At 52.1% G+C, this 17,102-nt stretch overlaps 1 protein-coding gene across 1 annotated transcript in view; it reads left to right on the top strand.

Annotated features, from left to right (window-relative positions):
- Positions 1-15,543, top strand: part of RPH3AL (rabphilin 3A like (without C2 domains)) — a 125,486-nt gene extending 109,943 nt beyond the window's left edge. The window contains 5 exon segments of the mRNA XM_089900650.1: positions 4,192-4,305; positions 5,777-5,857; positions 5,860-5,898; positions 5,901-5,921; positions 7,699-15,543. Of these exon segments, the coding sequence (XP_089756776.1) occupies positions 4,192-4,305; positions 5,777-5,857; positions 5,860-5,898; positions 5,901-5,921; positions 7,699-7,733 (290 nt within the window). The 3' untranslated portion in view covers positions 7,734-15,543.
- The last annotated feature ends 1,559 nt before the right edge of the window (positions 15,544-17,102 follow it).

The following is a 17,102-nucleotide window of genomic DNA, read 5'->3' as shown; positions in this document are numbered from 1 at the left end:
CAAGAGTCAAAAGATTTATGAGCCTAAAAGCTTTGTTAATAGACCTGTAAGATTTACGATCGCAGCTGCCGTGCAGGGAAAAAGGTGGCAGCGCAATCGAATGGCAAATTAGCCAAGGTTCAGGTTTTAACAGCAACATTTGGAGGGGGAGGAAGAAGAAAAACTTCTTCCCTTGCTGCCGAAGGAGTATTTGGATAAACAGCGTTTGCACTGGGCTGTGTCCAGGGATGTTCTCCACAGTGTCTCCTTGGTGCGTTTCTTTCCCACTGACATAAGTGCCGAGGCCAGGTGTCAACACTGCCGACTTCCTTGGGTTTATTCCTTTCGAGTGGGGTTTATTAGAGTGGACTAGAAATGGGATTGAGTTTGCACCACAGAGACCTCTAAGCTGAGGCTTGGCCCCCTGCTTGAAATCGCAGACACAGTGAGCAAGGATGCTTGAGCTGAGGGAGAACGAATCCAAAAGGGATGAGTCGTTGGCTGGCTGCTTCTCTGCTCTGTGATGTCTTTGTGAGCTCAGTTGTCATCTGGGGCTGTTCCCCCCCTTCCATGGCTGTGGCCCTTGTCTATAAAAGGAAACAAAAAAACAAGACAACTGACTGTCACTTGGGGAGGTTTATTTTTTCTAAACCTTGCACAGCATAGGCACCAAGTGGGAACTAGGCAATATGGCCCCTGAACCCCACCTCCAGGGTTGGCGCTTGGACAACACATACCCCTCCCAACAAAAAATGCTCTTGCAACATAGCATAGCAGCCTTCTTGCGGCTTAAGCCCACTCCTAGCTCAGCACTGTGACCATGTACCACAGATGACAGAACAGGGAGCAGAGTGAAGAAATAGGGTGAATGAGTAGCCACCATAACCCGAGTCCTGGGATGTCCTTTCCCATCGTCTCCTTTCAGGTTCTTGGTATGTTGTGCCCTGTGGCATCTGCTCATTAGCACCAAAGAATCCAGGCATTATTTCCATACCATGGAGCCCCGTGTCATGTCCCCTACCCCCCACTGCCTCAGCCTCATATTCTCCACCCTGCTCCAGAATTTTGAAGGTCCTGCATATCAAACATGGGGGAGACGGAACATTCCAAGTCAGGAAAAAGGAATAAATTATCCGTAAGCGTCTCTGCCAAAGAGATGGGGAAACCAATGTGAAGAACAGTAACCGTGTTGCCCTCAGGGATTTCCCACTGCTTAACAGGCCGCTGGACACCCCCTCCTCCTGCTGCGGGAGGGGGCAGAATCCTCCCCAGTGCCTTTGCATCTGCCCCTAGGGAGACATGGGGAGCTGCTTGCTACCTCCTGCCACCCCCCACTCCCTTTGTCTGAGGACCCACAGAGTTGGCATTTAGTCAGTCAGTGAATGAGCCAAAAATACGTAAATGCTTATAAAACTGATGCCCATAAAATCGGGTCTCGGTGGATTCATAATCAAAGAAACCCAGTCTGGGACCTAAAACGCGATTGCAAAATAAGTCAGGCCTTTACTTGCGTTTCTCAGATATTGTAAAGGGGGCATGTGGACCACAACCCCTCCCATCCCCATCTCTTTTTGATTCTACATCACAAGAGCCCAGAAAGCCAAAGCAGAACTCTTCCTTGAGGGCAAGAAGGGAAAGAAACAGCAGAAGAGGCAAAATCCTTGAGCAGACAGAGGAAGGCAAAGCTGGAAGCAATCCTGTTAGCATCGTTCTTGTCCCACCCCCACGGATCAGGCTCTGCAGGAGAAGCACGCCAGCCTTAACTGTGGTGCAATTTGTCCCCTGCCCTCCAGGAGCCTCTCCGCCTGCTGGGGGAAACACACACAGAACACTTCAAGCGGGAAGTAGTTGCTGCAGATGTAGCAGAACACACAAGGCGTTCAGCCAGACAGGTGGGAGCCATAGGGAAGGCTTCCTGGAGGAGGTGGTACCCGAACTAAGCCAGAAGAAGAGGGGTGGGCAGGGCATTCTGGGTAGAGGGAAGCCAGTCCCTGCAGGAGGTGCTGACCGGCAGTTTGGCAGGAGCTCCAGGCCACGTGGGGCCAGAGGAGCCCCAGATAGGAGAGCCAGTGAAACTGGCAAGATGTGGGGGTGAGGGAGGGAGAAGAGCCAATTAGTCATTAAAGCTTTCGAAGCACGGCTGCCCTGCTGTGGAAGCACAGGGTCAAGGATCTCTTAGGCTGAAGTGGTCAGCCAGCGCCAGCCCCTCTGGTTGCTTGGTTCTATGACTTGTGACTTAGCTGAAAGGTGACACAGGCTGAAGGCATGAAAACTTTCCAGAAGGCTCTAGATCCAGGTGGAAGCTACATGGCCTAGGTTCTGCCATTTCCCTTCCTGGAACCACTGTGGGCTTCCCTAACTGACCAGACTCTCTCCCTGCTGGGCCTTAATGCAATTTCAGGATTCTCCTCTGCACGCTGCTCCAGAGGGGCCTAGAGCATCAGATGAAACCTATTAGCCGCCCTTGATATAGATTGGTTTTGTTTCCAGTATCATCTCCCACCAAACATGTCCCTATGGCTCAGGTTTGTTCTACAGATCAAGTAAGATAATGCTTCCCAGGTGCCTAGCACAGTGCCTGGCAGAAAGCACTCAACTCCCTCCGTAACCAGCGTATTGCATTCCTGGGGAAGACACACTGACGCTTACCCCACCCGCTGAGTTAGTCACCTATGCGAGCTGGTTACCTGTGATCCCAAACCTTCCTGTGCGGTTATACTTGCTATTATAATTACATCATTTAATTAAATGTTATATAAATTGATGACAAAAGTCAGAAAAGACACAGAGTCGTTTCATTAAAACCAAGACTTTGGAAAGACTTGGTAGGAGTCACTTGCTTAAAAAGGCTATTGAATTAGGTGTAGGCAGCACAACTGTAAAAAAAAAAAAAATGGGAGAAAAAAACGGAAAAATAGAGGATTCCTGCTTGCCCATGTCTTCAAGATCTGCTCCAATAAGAAACTGAACCTGAGAATCACAGTGCGATATGGATGCAGTTTAGACACAAAAGACCGTGTGGGTCGATCTCAAAGAAGCACCCAAGCCCTCCATCAAAAGATTGGCGAATGGGGCTTCCCTGGTGGCGCAGTGGTTGAGGGTCCGCCTGCCGATGCAGGGGACGCGGGTTTGTGCCCCGGTCCGGGAAGATCCCGCATGCCGCGGAGCGGCTGGGCCCGTGAGCCGTGGCCGCTGAGCCTGCGCATCCGGAGCCTGTGCTCCGCAACGGGAGAGGCCACAACAGTGAGAGGCCCGCGTACCGCAAAAAAAAAAAAAAAAAAAAAAAAGATTGGCGAATGGATGTACATTTCTATGCTTAAAATTAAAATGGAGTTTAATGTATGAATAGATCCTGTATTATGACTCCCACTGTTGACTAACCAGCCAAATATGGTTGCATTTAGTCCAGAAAAGAGGGTTTCCACCACAGCAGGTGCTCACTGTGGGAGCTCCCCCTCCCTCCCCTTCCCTCTCCTGGGGTTCCAGCCCCACCAGCCTTGCTCCTTCTGCATTCACAAGACCCCACTGGAAGTTGCTGGATGAGCTGGGATGAGAGCCCAGGCCTGCTGGCTCCCAGTTCCATTCTTCTGGTGGAATCAGAGTGGTTACAAACACAGGCTGTGGAGCTAGCCCACCAGAGTAAGAATCCCACTGTGGGCAAGGGCCTCGGTTTCCTTGCCTGTGAAATGGGGACAATGCTATTTCCTATCTTGCAGGGTTGTTCTGAAGCTTCCTTGAGTTAGTGTATGTCAGGGGCCTGGAGCCCTCCATCAGGGTCAGCGAGGACTGGAATTATCCCTGCAGAGCATGGCCGGGCACCTTTAAATGTTGCCAGGTGCAGTTGGGCCTGCACCAAAGGGGGTAATCATCTCCTCCCAGCAAGAGGCTTCTGATTCAGCCACAGGGAGGGGTGATGGGTGGAGATGGCTGCCTGAGGACTGAGCCCTCCCTGCCGGTGCTGGTCATACTGGGCACCGCACCCCCGAGTCCCCGCCTCCTTACACCGGGACTCACCTCTTTGACTGACAGAAAGGAGTACCCTGCCATCCCTATCCCCGGACCACTGTCCCCGTGCCCCAAACACCAGGGCTGGCGGAGGTCCTATGCCACCTTGTCCTGGAAGGAAGATGCCTGCCCTGGTCCCCTCTGTCTGACATGCCTGCCGGTGGTGGCCAGTGGGGGTGACCTTCTGTGCTGGTGTCTCTTTTCCAGTGGTTTCCAGCGACAGTGACAGTGACTCAGATCTCAGCTCCTCCAGCCTGGAGGACAGACTCCCACCCACTGGGGTCAGGGACCGGAAAGGCGACAAACCCTGGGGGGAATCAGGTAAGTGTGGAAAGCAGCCCTGTTTGTTTCCCAAGCCCCCGGAGCAGTGGCTTTGCTGCTTCCACAGGCTACCGCTCCCTAGTGGCTCCCCAGTGGATGGGTCTGTGGACTTGTTCTAGATCCGGGAGGCAAAATGGGCCATCAGCTGGGAGGGCTAGGAGCTAAAGTGTTGGCACCGCTCAAGAACAGATGGAAAGGGGAGTTCTCTGCCGGCCTATGGTTAGGATTCCGGCTTTCACTGCCATGGGCCAGGTTCAATCCCTGGTCAGGGAACTGATCCCACAAGCTGTGTAGAACAGCCAAAAAAAAAAAAAAAAAAACAAACACATGGAAGGGAAGCTCAGGTATATATGCAGAGAAGACCTGGGGGGGCACATTTTCCATTCCTTTCCTTTAGACACATGAAGGACCTTCCCAGGAAAAGGACCAGCTTCATTCAGAGTCACTCCAAAGGTTAGAACTGGGATACTTGCGTGACATTTCAGGCTGAATTTAATACCTAAGAAGAAAGCTTTTCAGTAACCGCCTCAAACTGGAAGGAAATGGAAGGCTGGGTGATCTTCTGCCAGAACTGATACGGAAGGGATCCCTGCCGGGGGTGGCAGTCTGGACTAGGTCAGAGATGCCAATGCCTGGCACTCCTGTGCCCATTGCAGACATTACCAGTTGATCACGGTACTCTCTCCCACAGAGCCTGACATGGCTTCGGGATCCTCCTGCATGCAGTTTTCCCAGGGATCAGTATCAGTAGGCGGGGATGATGCATGAGGTGAAAACTGTCCCTGGACTAGATGATCTCTTAGGCCCCTTCAGGCTGCAGATTCTCTCTTAGGAAAGTGTGGAGGACACTTACCTGCCAGCCTTGGTTGCTAGGGCAGGTTTTACACTCCTCACTTCCCACTACCGCAGCTCGTGTCCCCTCTCTTCACACCGGCTCTCAGCTGCGGCCAAGCGGGTCAGGAGATGGAAAGATGGAGTGCAGTCTGCAGGCCCCACCTCTGCTCTCTGGGCCGGGCAGGGGCTAACAACCGTGTCTGAGTGAGGATTCTTTAGTCTGCAGAGGCAGCAGTGAATGTCCCTCTTGTTGGGTTAACAGAAATTTACATGCTTCCCCACGACACCCTCCTTCTCCGAGGGCAGGACAGACTCGTCCTCACTGCCAGTTTTCATGTGGGTAACTACTTGTTCCTTAGTGAAATGACCTCAGGGCCCATTCGATTGCCTTTGTAGGTTGTGGGCCAGTCGGCAGTGGCCAGAGGGTGGGGTCCCGCTGGAACATGGCAGCCATGTGGATGGGGAAAGGGGGTGGCGGTTCCCAGGGCAAGGGGCTCTGGCAGACGGTCCCATAGATACAGGTCACAATTCCAAATGAGGAGACTTTAGATCAGCTCCTTGTCAGGCTGAGATGGTCCCCGTCTCGGTTCAAGGCCCAAAAGACGCAGCCCTGAACCATTCATGTGGTTTCTTGCAGGTGGCAGTGTGGAGTCATCAAAGATGGGGCCTCCCCGCCCACCCAGCCACCTCTCAGGGAGCCAGAGCAGCCTGGCCATCGAGACGGGACCGGCTCTGCAGACCCACAGTGGGGGCCCCACCCAGGCCGGACCCAAAAGGCCACAGTGAGTACCAAGCTCCTCCTTCCATCGTACCCACCTCCTCTCTATCTGCACCTCCCCGGGGGGTGTTTTCAGTTCTCTGCATTTTTGAGTCCTGTACCAGGTGCCCATTGAACAGAGGCAAGCCAGGCCCATCCGTGGCCACAATGAACAGAAAAAGGGACCCAAAAGGACAGTGGTGACTGTCCCTATCCGTTCTCAGTAACTGTAACAATGGCTGTTTCTACCCTCTGCTTTATGAAATGTATAATCTTTCAGAGCATTTCCCTTCCTGCCTAACAGTCACAGTAACTCCGTTCTCAGAGCACCTGCTAGTCACCAGGCAGTGCGTGCCCAGCCTGGGCCGGGTGCGGTGGGGGACGACAGTCCCTGGCCTCCAGAAACCTACTGCATAGCTGAGGAAGGCAAATCAGCTCACCCAAAACAGAGCCCAGGCCAGGGCAGGCCCAAATCCTAAGAGGGAGGATTCAGGACCCCTAGAGCTGACGGCATGGAGGCCGGCCTGCCCTTGCACTTCCAAGGTCAACTTTCGTTCTCTTGGCCAAATAGACAGGAGGCTCATTATCCCCATGTGATGGGTGTGGAAGCCGAGGGCAAGAGTCCAAGCTCCCACCGGCCCCGGCCAACCTGAGGTCACCATGCACTTGGGGGACAGGGGAGTCCTCACACTCAAGCGGGAGAAAATTGTGCAGGCCCGATCGGCGCCCAGCCTCCTTCCAGAAAGAAGCCCCAGCTGGACTTAGTGCGTCTACAACCAGAGGATCCATGGTGCACGCTGCGTGGGTCAGCGCAGCAGCTGGTGCCCCTGCCGCGCACGGGGACGGCTGCAGGCCTGCTGGGCTGGGGAGTACCCCCCAGGAAACCCTGTGGGAGCGCCCCTCCCCTCCCCTTTCCCCTCCCCTCCCTCCTCCTCCCTCATTTCCCCTCTTGATGGTCATGAGGGACAGAGACAGACTGTGACGCTGGGTGGGAAGGTCTCAGGGAGGGAGGCGCCGTGGACGTGCACCCTCTCCCCCCTACCCTCGCCTCCTGCAATCTCCCCAGGGAGGGCGGTTTGGAATCAAGCAGGCCCAAGCTCCAGTCCCAGCCCTGCCACCCATAGCCATGGGAACTTGGGCAAACCATCAGGTCAAACCACATGAAATTGCATTTTTGTAGATCAAAAACAGTTAAATATTGGCAAATCCATAAGATTCAATCTAATATTTGATCTCTCAGTGCCCAATTCCATTATCACTGAAATGGGGACCACATCGTGTCCCTTGTAGGTTGCAGGGAGGGTAAGATCCAGGGTCCGTGTGGGGTACCTACCTGAGTGGGTCTTCAGGAACTGTCCAGTAATCACGGGGCAGGCTGTGTGGCCCAGCACATAGACAGGGTTCCAGGGCTTAAGTTGTTACTTGGAAAGGACTGGCCTAGAGAAAGGTTGTATGTTCCCATGTCCATTTGCTCCTGCTGGCATCCCAAGATCACCTGTGTTGACTAGCCCAGGTATCAATGGCCACGCTGAAGCCCAGGGACTGGGCGACCTGCCTGCAATGACACAGCACAGCGGAGCAGGGCTGGGCCCAGCATGCAGGTGCCCCCTGCCCAGCACTCAGCCGCCGGCCCTCCCGGGCAGCCCCCTGTTTAGTTTCAGACGGGGCAGCTGCTTCAGGTGCAGGCCGCTCCAGCAAGGAGTCAGCCTTCCCTGCATCTCATTCCCAAAGCTCACACTGTCACTGGGGTGGGACTCTGCCTCTGCTACCCCTATAGTGGCCTTTTTTTCTCTCCCCCAAAGGTAGAAGGCACACCTGGGCGAGCCCCTGCTGCTGACGTAGGCTCCGACGGTCCCCTCTGCCTGCCCTGAGCAGAGGCGTGCTTGGTGCGTGGGGCAGACTTTCCAGTGGAAGAGCTTGAGAGAGAGAGAAAGCGCTGGAGCCAGACCCTACCCGGCTCCTTCCTGACCAGTCCCAGGGCCCTCCACCGCCAGCCCTGTCGGACGTGACCTCTGGCTCAACAAACCAGTGTTTGCAAGGCTGAGTCTGCTTCCCCCAAACCAGTGCCTTTCTGCACCCCTTCTCTCCTGGGAGCCCCCCTCTCCACCGCCACCCCAGTCACTCCCCTCAGCCGTGACCTTTATTTATTGCCCCCAGCCCCACCCCCAGTCTACCCCTATGTTCATTTTAAGTTTGCTCTCGTCTTAGTTGGACTGGAAGGGCCTTCCGACCCACCTTCTGGGGCCTTCCCCTATGCACTGCAATTTCAGAGGGTGCCAGGTAGGGCTTTCTCCATATTTGTATTCATGGAAAAAGAAATCAGAGCCTGGGCGTGACCCTTCACACCTAAGCGTGGCCCCCGGAGAGGAACCCAGAGCAGGTGGGATGAGACATCCACCCATCCTCCCCCTTCCCCTGCGGCTCTGAACGTGGATGCAGCCTCCTCCCTCCCGGCCCAGGAGCTGCTGTTGAACCTGGCTCTCTGTTAGGTTTCTTGGAAGCCCTCCTTGGCCTCCCCGAGGACTGCTGGAGCTGGAAAGGGTTCTGGTGAACACTGTGAATTCACTCACTGAAGAGCAAGCAGCCTTCAGCTGAGCCCCCTGCTGGGCGTGAAGCTCCCTAAGCCATTAATTCACTCCTCTTCAGCAGGCTCAGTTTGGCAGAAAAACACTTAATTCAAAGTGTGGGCAGATGCTTCTGGAAAACCTTTCCTGGAGGAGAGAGAATGTGTGATTCTGTGTGTATGGCGTCCACACCCTCGCTCCTGACCACCCCGTGCCTGGTCCTCGAAGGGCCTTCTTCTCCAGGCTCTCAGGCCCCCACCATTAGCTCTTTTACCCTAGTCGCTGGCAGACAGTAAAAAAAAAAAAAAAGTAATAAAAACACTGTTTCCCTGTGACAAGTTATGCTTCAGAATAGAAACAATAAAGATTAGAATTTGCATTGAGCCAGCGTGTTGATCAAAAGGCCACAATCACTTGTGTTTCTGAGATGCATCAGTAGAGAAATGGATGGAAAAAATGTGGTACGTTCGTTGCTGGAACACTTGCTAAGCCGCAGTAAAAGGAATGAGCTAGATCTGCGTGGGTTAGAAGGGCTCACAAACCTAACATTGAATGGGAAAAACAAGGCCATCTAAGTAAAAATAAAAAGTACAGATAATCAAAATGAGTCATATGAACTTATATGTAAATGTGTCAAAATGCGTGTAAAATGGGCAAGGATTTGTGGTTAAACACTGTGGACTGAACACATCTGTATTTCCTCTGTCTCCCCAAACCCCACCAAAATGACATAAAGGAATGAAAATGGCATGAACTGCAAAGATGGCAGCAGGTAAGAGAGGTCTGAAAACTTTGGAAGCTGGAAGAGTATAACTTGTTTAGTGCCGGCTTCCCCCACTCCCCGAAGTGTCTAAGGGAGCTGGCAACCCTGAACAAGCCCATTTTCTCTGCAGAATCCCCCAAATGCTCAGAACATGGAGGGACCGGGTATCCCTAAGGCAGGAGTTCAAGATGGTGTGAAAATAGTATTGGTTGGAAGAAGTGGTTAGACCCGAGCCCAGATGGCACGTGACTGCCCTTCTCTGATCCTGGTAGAAGACAGGTGTACAGCTGGCCAAGGTTGAACTAGAAGGTTCTGGATTGGGAACCCCAAGACCTGCCAAAGGCTGGAGTGAAGCGATGGTTAATGGGGAGACCCTCAGCCCCCTTCCTCTGCTGACAGCTGGGCCTTTTCCCATCCAGCCACCCCAAGGCAGGACATTATTGAATTTCTCTCTGGGAAACTGAGCAAAGAGAAAAGACTGACAGATCCTGAAATTGACAATTCCCCAGTCTCTACCCAGTCATCACTATGAGGCCCCCATTCCCAAGCCCTACGCACATGTACAGAGCTTCCTGTTAGCTTTGTTGTGTTACAGTCATAGTGGCAACAGCCAGGGGCACCAGCAGTTGACCAAAACCAACAGCTCCAGTACACAGAAGAAAGGGGTCAGAGAACAGTCCTCCGAAGATATTTGCCCATGAAACAGGAAGAGAGTGTCATTTTTTAAAAGGAAGTGTTAAAGCTCTTGAAAATTTTTTAAAAATATATGATAGCAGAAAATTTTAAAGGCATTAGAAGGGATGGAAGATGTGAGAAAATCTCCCAGAAGGTAAAACACCGAAACAAAGAAAAGTCAGGACCATTGGACAACCAAAACATCAGATCCATGTAGAAGGTCTAACCTCCAACTAATAGGAATTTCAAGCCAAGAAACAGAAAAGAGAGGAGAGAAAATTGTAGAAGAAATGATACAAGAATATCTCCTAGGACTGAAGGAAAGGAGCTTTCACAGAGCAAGAACCCACCAAGTGCCGAGCACAGTGACATAAAACCACAGCCGTGCCGTGGGCCTCCACCATCGTGAGCTGCCATGTGGCAATACCTGTAGATGAAGATGCACCTGGCCTGCAGGTGCAGTGCAATCACCTGAAGTCTTGCTAAAACAGATTCTCACCCACCGAGTCTGGGCCAGGGGCTGAGCATGTACGTCTATCAAGTGCCCAGATGAGGCTGCTGGCTGGAGGACCACATACCCTGAGGAACACTGGTCCAGAGCAGTGGTGGTCACCACTGACAGCTCATTGGAATCACTTGGCCAGCTTTACACACACTCATGCTGGATGCACCCCTAGAGGTTCTGGTTTAATCAATTTGGGGCCCAGCCTTGACTCTAGGATTTTGTAAAGCTCCCCAGATGCCTCCACGTGCTGGCAGAACCAAGAACCATTTCCCTATAAGAACTCTTCTATGTGTGCTCCAGAAGATGTGTACAGCATGTTTAGAGCACTACCTTTTTATTAGCTAAAAACTGGGGACAACCTAAATACCATCGGCAGAAGATGAGATCCATAAATTGTGATATAGTCAGGCCACGCTTAGTATAGATGACTCTCACAAACAATGCTGAGCAAAGAAACAGATGGCAGAAAAAATAAATATGTTATGACACCATCTATATAGAGATTTTAAAACATGCAAAAATGTTATATATTAACATATATTTTATGCAGTGGAAGAATAAAGAAATGCATAGGAAGGATAAACAACAGCTTTCAAGATACATCTTGAGAAGAAGAGGCACAAGGAACGGTTTCAACTTTACTGATAATGTTTCATTAATCTCAGCAATGGATAGATGGGTTTGTAATATGTATAATATTTCATTATATGTCATATTTGAATTATTTTTATATGTCTGAAATCTTTCCGAATAAAAATTTAGGGAACTATAGCAAGCTTTATCATGAAATTTCAGGACACCAGGATAAAAATCCTAAAGAAAAAAAATCCTAAGACCTTCCAAAGAGAAAAAAATTTTTTGAAACACGTCTTATACCAAGGGTCAGGGGTTAACATGGCTTTGAAATTCTCAAAGCAAATTTTGAAGCCAGAACATAGTGAAGAAGTATCTTCCGAATTCTGGCAGGAAATAATTTCTAAGCTGGGTTTATATCCACCCAAATCTTAATGACAGTAGAATGAAGATATTTTCAGACTTGTGAAGTTTTGTTTTGTTTTAATTTGCCTCCCATACATTCTTTCTCAGGCAGCTACTACAGGATGTGCTCCAGCCAAACAAGGGAGAAAACCAGGACACAGGAACACAGGAAACGGAGGATCCAACAGAGGAGAGGGGCAGAGAGAGTCCCCAGGATGTTGGCAGTGGCTGTGTGTGTGGGCTAGAGGCCAAGGCCAGCCAGCCCAGATTGGAGCATGAGGACAGGGGAGACACCCAAGGATGTACAGACAGGATAAGAAGTATACCTGTGTTGGAGAGATTGAATATGCTATCATGATATTCTATATCATGACATATAATATATAAAACTGAAAAATCAAGAAGTAGAATCAGCATGAGATTTCAGTACAGAGGTAGACACCAGCAGAAATGGCTGAGTTCTAAGTGTTGCCTAGAGAGGGACTTGGGTTGGGGATCGGGGGGGCAGGAGGTTGCTGCCCTATGTTATAAACTTTATAGTACAGTTTTTAACTTTGTACCAAATTATATTTCTAACAATGGAATTTTTTGTGGAAAAATATGTATCAAACAGGATAAACTCGTGGGATGTGGGTGAGAGCCCTGGAGCCATAGCAGGAAAGTAAGATAAAGAGGCGATGAGGACCTGCCTAGCAGAGAAAATACAGCTCCAGAGGTCCCTGTATCCAAATGCCCAGCCTGTAAGGGGCTGTTGCCTCTGCCTCCCGGCTCTCAGGAACCTCTGTGCTGGGACCGACACCCCCTTTAGACTCCTCAGACCTGATGTAACACAAGCCACCACACTCAGCTCCCACTAGAACCCCGTGCCTGGACCAGACCTAGTTTAGGAGAAGGACCCAATCCTTACAGCCTCCAGGGGGAATTCCAAATGTGTTTCCTAGAGATGTGTCCCAGGGTTGATGGGGCTCTGAAGCAGTTTCATCATGTGTTAACCCTGGAAGCCTTCAGCTTTAGGGCAGAGATGGGATGCAGATACCCCCACCAGGGTCTGGGAGCTGCCAGGAGTCAAGGGTTCTTGATGGTGGTTCCGGGAACCAAGAAATCCTTGCTTTCTGAGTCTCAAGCATCCAACTTACCAATTAACTTTTGAACCTGAGACTCTCACAGTTAGGGATGGAGGATGTTCTGTGTCATCTGTAAAAATCATGGAGTGCAGAAACGACTTGATTTGTCCCAAATGTTGGATAACCCAAGTAGTCCCTAAAAGAGACCACATGAACTTTGGATACCTGATTTTGAATCCCAGCTCTACTACTTAGCACCTGAAATGATGGGTGCTTCTCTGTCTCAGCTTCCTCATCTGTAAAATGGGGATAATACTTCCTTCACAGGATCATTGTGGAAATTGAAAACTCGAAAGCACCTGTAAAACTCCTACCACTGCTATTAGTCATGACTCCCATAGGATTCAGATGTGGCCCTTGCCTCAAGAGTTGTTTAGATGACGTAAGAAGGTAAGTGCAGTGGCTGCATGGAGCCTAGGACACAGCAGACGGTCATGCGCTTCCCCTCGGGGAATAATGGTTCATCTATCCAGTATTGACTGGGCAGCTGCTGAAGTGTCAAGTGCAGCGTTAGAGGCTGAGGTTCAGTAGGGGCCCCCACCCTTCTACAGCGTCGAAGTCACCCAGTGGGCTTGTTAAAACACAGGTCACTGGGCCTCACTCCAGAGCTTCTGGCTCAGAGGTCCAGGGTGGGGCTGAAAACATGCATTTTAAGTTCCCAGGTGATGCCGATGCTCCACATCGGGAGACCAACTTTTTTTTTTTTTTTGGCTGCATTGGGTCTTCGTTGCTGTGCGCGGGCTTTCTCTAGTTGCGGCGAGCGAGAGCTACTTTTCGTTGCGGTACGCGGGCTTCTCATTGCGGTGGCTTCTCTTGTTGCAGGGCACGGGCTCTAGGCGCACGGGCTTCAGTAGTTGCGGCACGCAGGCTCAGTAGTTGTGGCTCGTGGGCTCTAGAGTGCAGGCTCAGTAGTTGCAGCTCACGGGCTTAGTTGCTTCGCAACACGTGGGATCTTCCCAGACCAGGGATTGAACCCGTGTCCCCTGCATTGGCAGGCAGATTATTATTATTATTATTTTAATTTATTTGGTTGCGTTGGGTCTTCGTTGCTGCATGCGGGCTTCCTCTAGTTGTGTCGAGCGGTGGCTTCTCTTATTGCGGATCACAGGCTCTAGGTGCACGGGCCTCAGTAGTTGCAGCACACGAGCTCAGTAGTTGCGGCTCGCGGGCTCTAGAGCACAGGCTCAGTAGTTGTGGCGCACGGGCTTAGTTGCTCCGCGGCATGTGGGATCTTCCCGGACCAGGGCTCAAACCCGTGTCCCCTGCACTGGCAGGCGGATTCTTGACCACTGCACCACCAGGGAAGTGCAGGGGACCAACTTTGAAGACCCATGGATCTAGTGGAACCAGTTTACCTGTGTCTCCCTGGACTGACACCCCTAGACCAACCCAGGCAGGGGAGCGGCGGGCGGGTGATGAGGACCGGGCTGGCGGAGAAAACACAGCGCCCCACTGGACGAGGAGACAAGCCTGGGACCGAGTCCTGCTGCCACATGCCACCCCTGGACAGAGGCCCCGCCCCCAGCTGTTCCTTAGCCCTGGAGCAAAGAGCGTCCACAGGCCCAGCAGGTGAGAGTCACTTCTACCCACAAAGAAGGGGGCTGGCACCTTTCCCAAAGGAGAAAACGCCCACTTTCTGGCATCACATCCCTAGGTTCCCAGAAGCCTGAAATCTCTATCTCTTCCTGTTCCTGCCTCTCCGGTGAATTGTCTCTGACGTGTTCTCCCCGAGTGCCATGCCGGGGAGCAGCAGGCAGTGGAGAGGAGAGCTGACCGGCTGGAGGCCCATCAAGGACCCCAGGCGGTGCCCTCCCTCGCTTCCCTCACAGCTCCCGCCTCCTCACACCACTTTGTTTGCTGACAACAAACAGAGCCCTCAATTCCACTGAGCCAGGGCCTGGGAGAGATGAAGCATTTTGCTGTGTAATAATCGTCATGGCCACCATCTGTTGAGTCAGGCACCTGCTGCATGCTTTAGGGATCCTCACCCACCTATGCAGCGGATACTTCTAATGTTCCCATTTTACAGAAGAGGAAACTGAGGCCCAGGGAGGTCAAGAGTGCCTGTATTTGAATGCAGAGCAGTCAGATGCCAAAGACCATGCTGGGTTGAGCAGGGGGGGCGGTCTGGTGAGAACAAATCAGGATTCAGTGCGGGGAGGGAGGTATGTGCAGGCAGAGAAAGACACAGATCATAATGTCTAGATGAGTAGGATAAAGTCAGCCCCTTGTCCCACTGGGGTATTTTCCTTCTGGTAATTAACACATGAGAATAAAGTTCAGTCACTACACAGAGATTTTGCCCCCATGTTGGACGCTGTCTCATGCCCAGCGAGGCTGAGCACACGCCATGCTCTCCTGAGTCCTCCCTTATCGGGAGACCCAGGGTAGGCTCAGGGAAGCAGTTGTCTTTTCAGGCCTGTATAAGCAGGAGGATTTGGCTTAGAGGGTTTCCAGGAGCTTCCATCAATCAAATAGCCTCTCAGTACCTTTGGAGCCAGAGCCTGTCTCTGGACTGACCTGCAGCTCCTCCCAGGGCTGTGGGAGCCGCACCTGAACATGACCCCCCTGAACTCCAGGACTGGGAGCTGCAATCCCACAGCCCCCAACCCATCTCAGCTGTCAAACCTCCACAACTGTCTTGTCTTCCCACGCCACCTGCCCCTCTTTCCTTTATTCTCTTTATTTTTATTATTGTGGTAAAATACACATGACATACGTTTTAACCATTTTTAAGTGTACGGCTCAGTGACGTTAAATCCACTCACTTTGTTGGCAGCCGTCGCCACCATCATCCCCAGAGCGTCCTCATCATTCCAGAGTGAACCCTGTGCCCATTAAACACTAACTCCCCATTCCTCCCCCCCCACCCCTGGGCACGCCCGTTCTGCTTTCTGTCTCTGTAACTTAACTACTCCAGGTACCTCATGTAAGTGGACTCATACAGTATTTGTTCTTTTGTGTCTGCTTTTTTCACTTAACTTAGTGTTCTCAAGGTCCATCCACGCTGTAGCCTGCGTCAGAATTTCATTCCATTTTATGGCTGAACAATATTCCACTGGGTAGATCACGTGGTTTCCCCATTCATCTGTTGATGACCATTTGTGTTTTTTTCCACCTTTTGGCTATTGTGAGTAAGACTGTTATGAACATTGATACACAAGTATCTGTTCGAGACCCTGCTTTTAATTCTTTGGGGTGTATGGCTGGATTACGTGGCATTGCTAGATTAGGTGGTAGATCTACACCTAACTTTTTAAGGAATCACCACTGTTTTCCACGGCAGCTGCACCATTTTCTATTCCCACCAGCAGCGCACGAGGCTCTGCCTTTCCTTCTAATGCAGGATGCTGTCCTGCATCTCTCTGCCCCCCTGGCATGGGGAACAGCAGTCACCCAGGGACCTCAGCAGCTCCCTCGATGGCTGGAGCCTGACTGGCCTCAGTGCTGGCCTCACGGGTACATGCACAACCCGTACAGTCACACAGGGCCTCACACTCAGTTTCAGGCTCTGCTGTCACTGTCTCGAAATTCTCGATAATGTTGAACAGGGGGCCCCACGTTTTCATTTTGCACTGGGCCCCACAAATTATGTAGCTGGTCCTGGCCGGCCTGGCTGTTCTTTCTGTGTGCAGACCCAGATCCACAGTCAAGGCCTGACGGGGAGGATCCTCACATGGTCTGCCGAGGGGCAGCCTGGGGACACCGGTTGTCTGGCCCTGCCGCCAGCCCATCTATGAGGTGAGACAACTGGGCTGAATAGTTTTCTAATTTTGTTCTCCAGAGGTCCCTTGGGAGGGGGTGGAGAGATGGGAAGTCCCAGGGGCAGGGGTGGGACCCATCCCCACCCCTACTGCCAACAGAGGGGCTCCCTTTGACCTGATCTCTCTATGTGGTTCTGCAGCAGGAAGGAAGCCTCTGGAAACTGACCAAGCCGTCTGGATCCTCCACCCCAGGCCGCCCCAGCCCTGCGCTCTGCCCCCAGGGAGGGAGAGAAGCCTCCGGCATAAGGAGACCAGGTGGAGAGCCCTGCAGTGGGAGAGGTGCCCCAGGCACCAGCCAGAAATGCACTGGGAGGGGCCCTTGCCAGGGGAGATGGACAGCACGCACACGCACACGCACACACACACAGAAAGATACAACCGTTTACAAAACGTGTGACAAGTCAGTTCAAATTGCTCATCTGAAGGGCCAGCAAAGGCTCTTCTGCACACGGGAGGGGTGAGACTAAAGGAAAACCTGGCACTGGCCTTGCCCAGACCATCTGGGGAAAGGGACCCTGCCAGACACACACTGGCAGAGCCCCCCGCAAGGCTGTCCCCTGCAGTGAAGGGCCTCGGTGCTCTAGTGTCCTCGTCCCTGTCCCTTCACCAGCAGCTGACCAGGGGTCCGACCTGCATGCGCCCAGCCCCGCCCCCCAGGTTGCCTTGTACAGAAAGCCAGGGAGAGCCTGGCAGCTCGTCAGTACCAGGAGATGGGGAGGGGAGAGGCGGTGGGAGCTGGAAGAACCCTGGGAGACCTGGACAAGCTGCCCCCAAGGCCTCACCGAGACAGGCCAAGCTCTGAGCTCTTTGATGCAGACCGCAGGATGTCTGCA

Source organism: Delphinapterus leucas, chromosome 19 (assembly GCF_059928025.1).
Source record: "Delphinapterus leucas isolate spDelLeu-1000000601 "Yukka" chromosome 19, BTC_Dleu_Yukka2, whole genome shotgun sequence".
NCBI classification, from domain to species: domain Eukaryota; kingdom Metazoa; phylum Chordata; class Mammalia; order Artiodactyla; family Monodontidae; genus Delphinapterus; species Delphinapterus leucas.
Note: the sequence above shows the minus strand (reverse complement) of the source record. Positions and strands in the feature narration are given on the sequence as shown.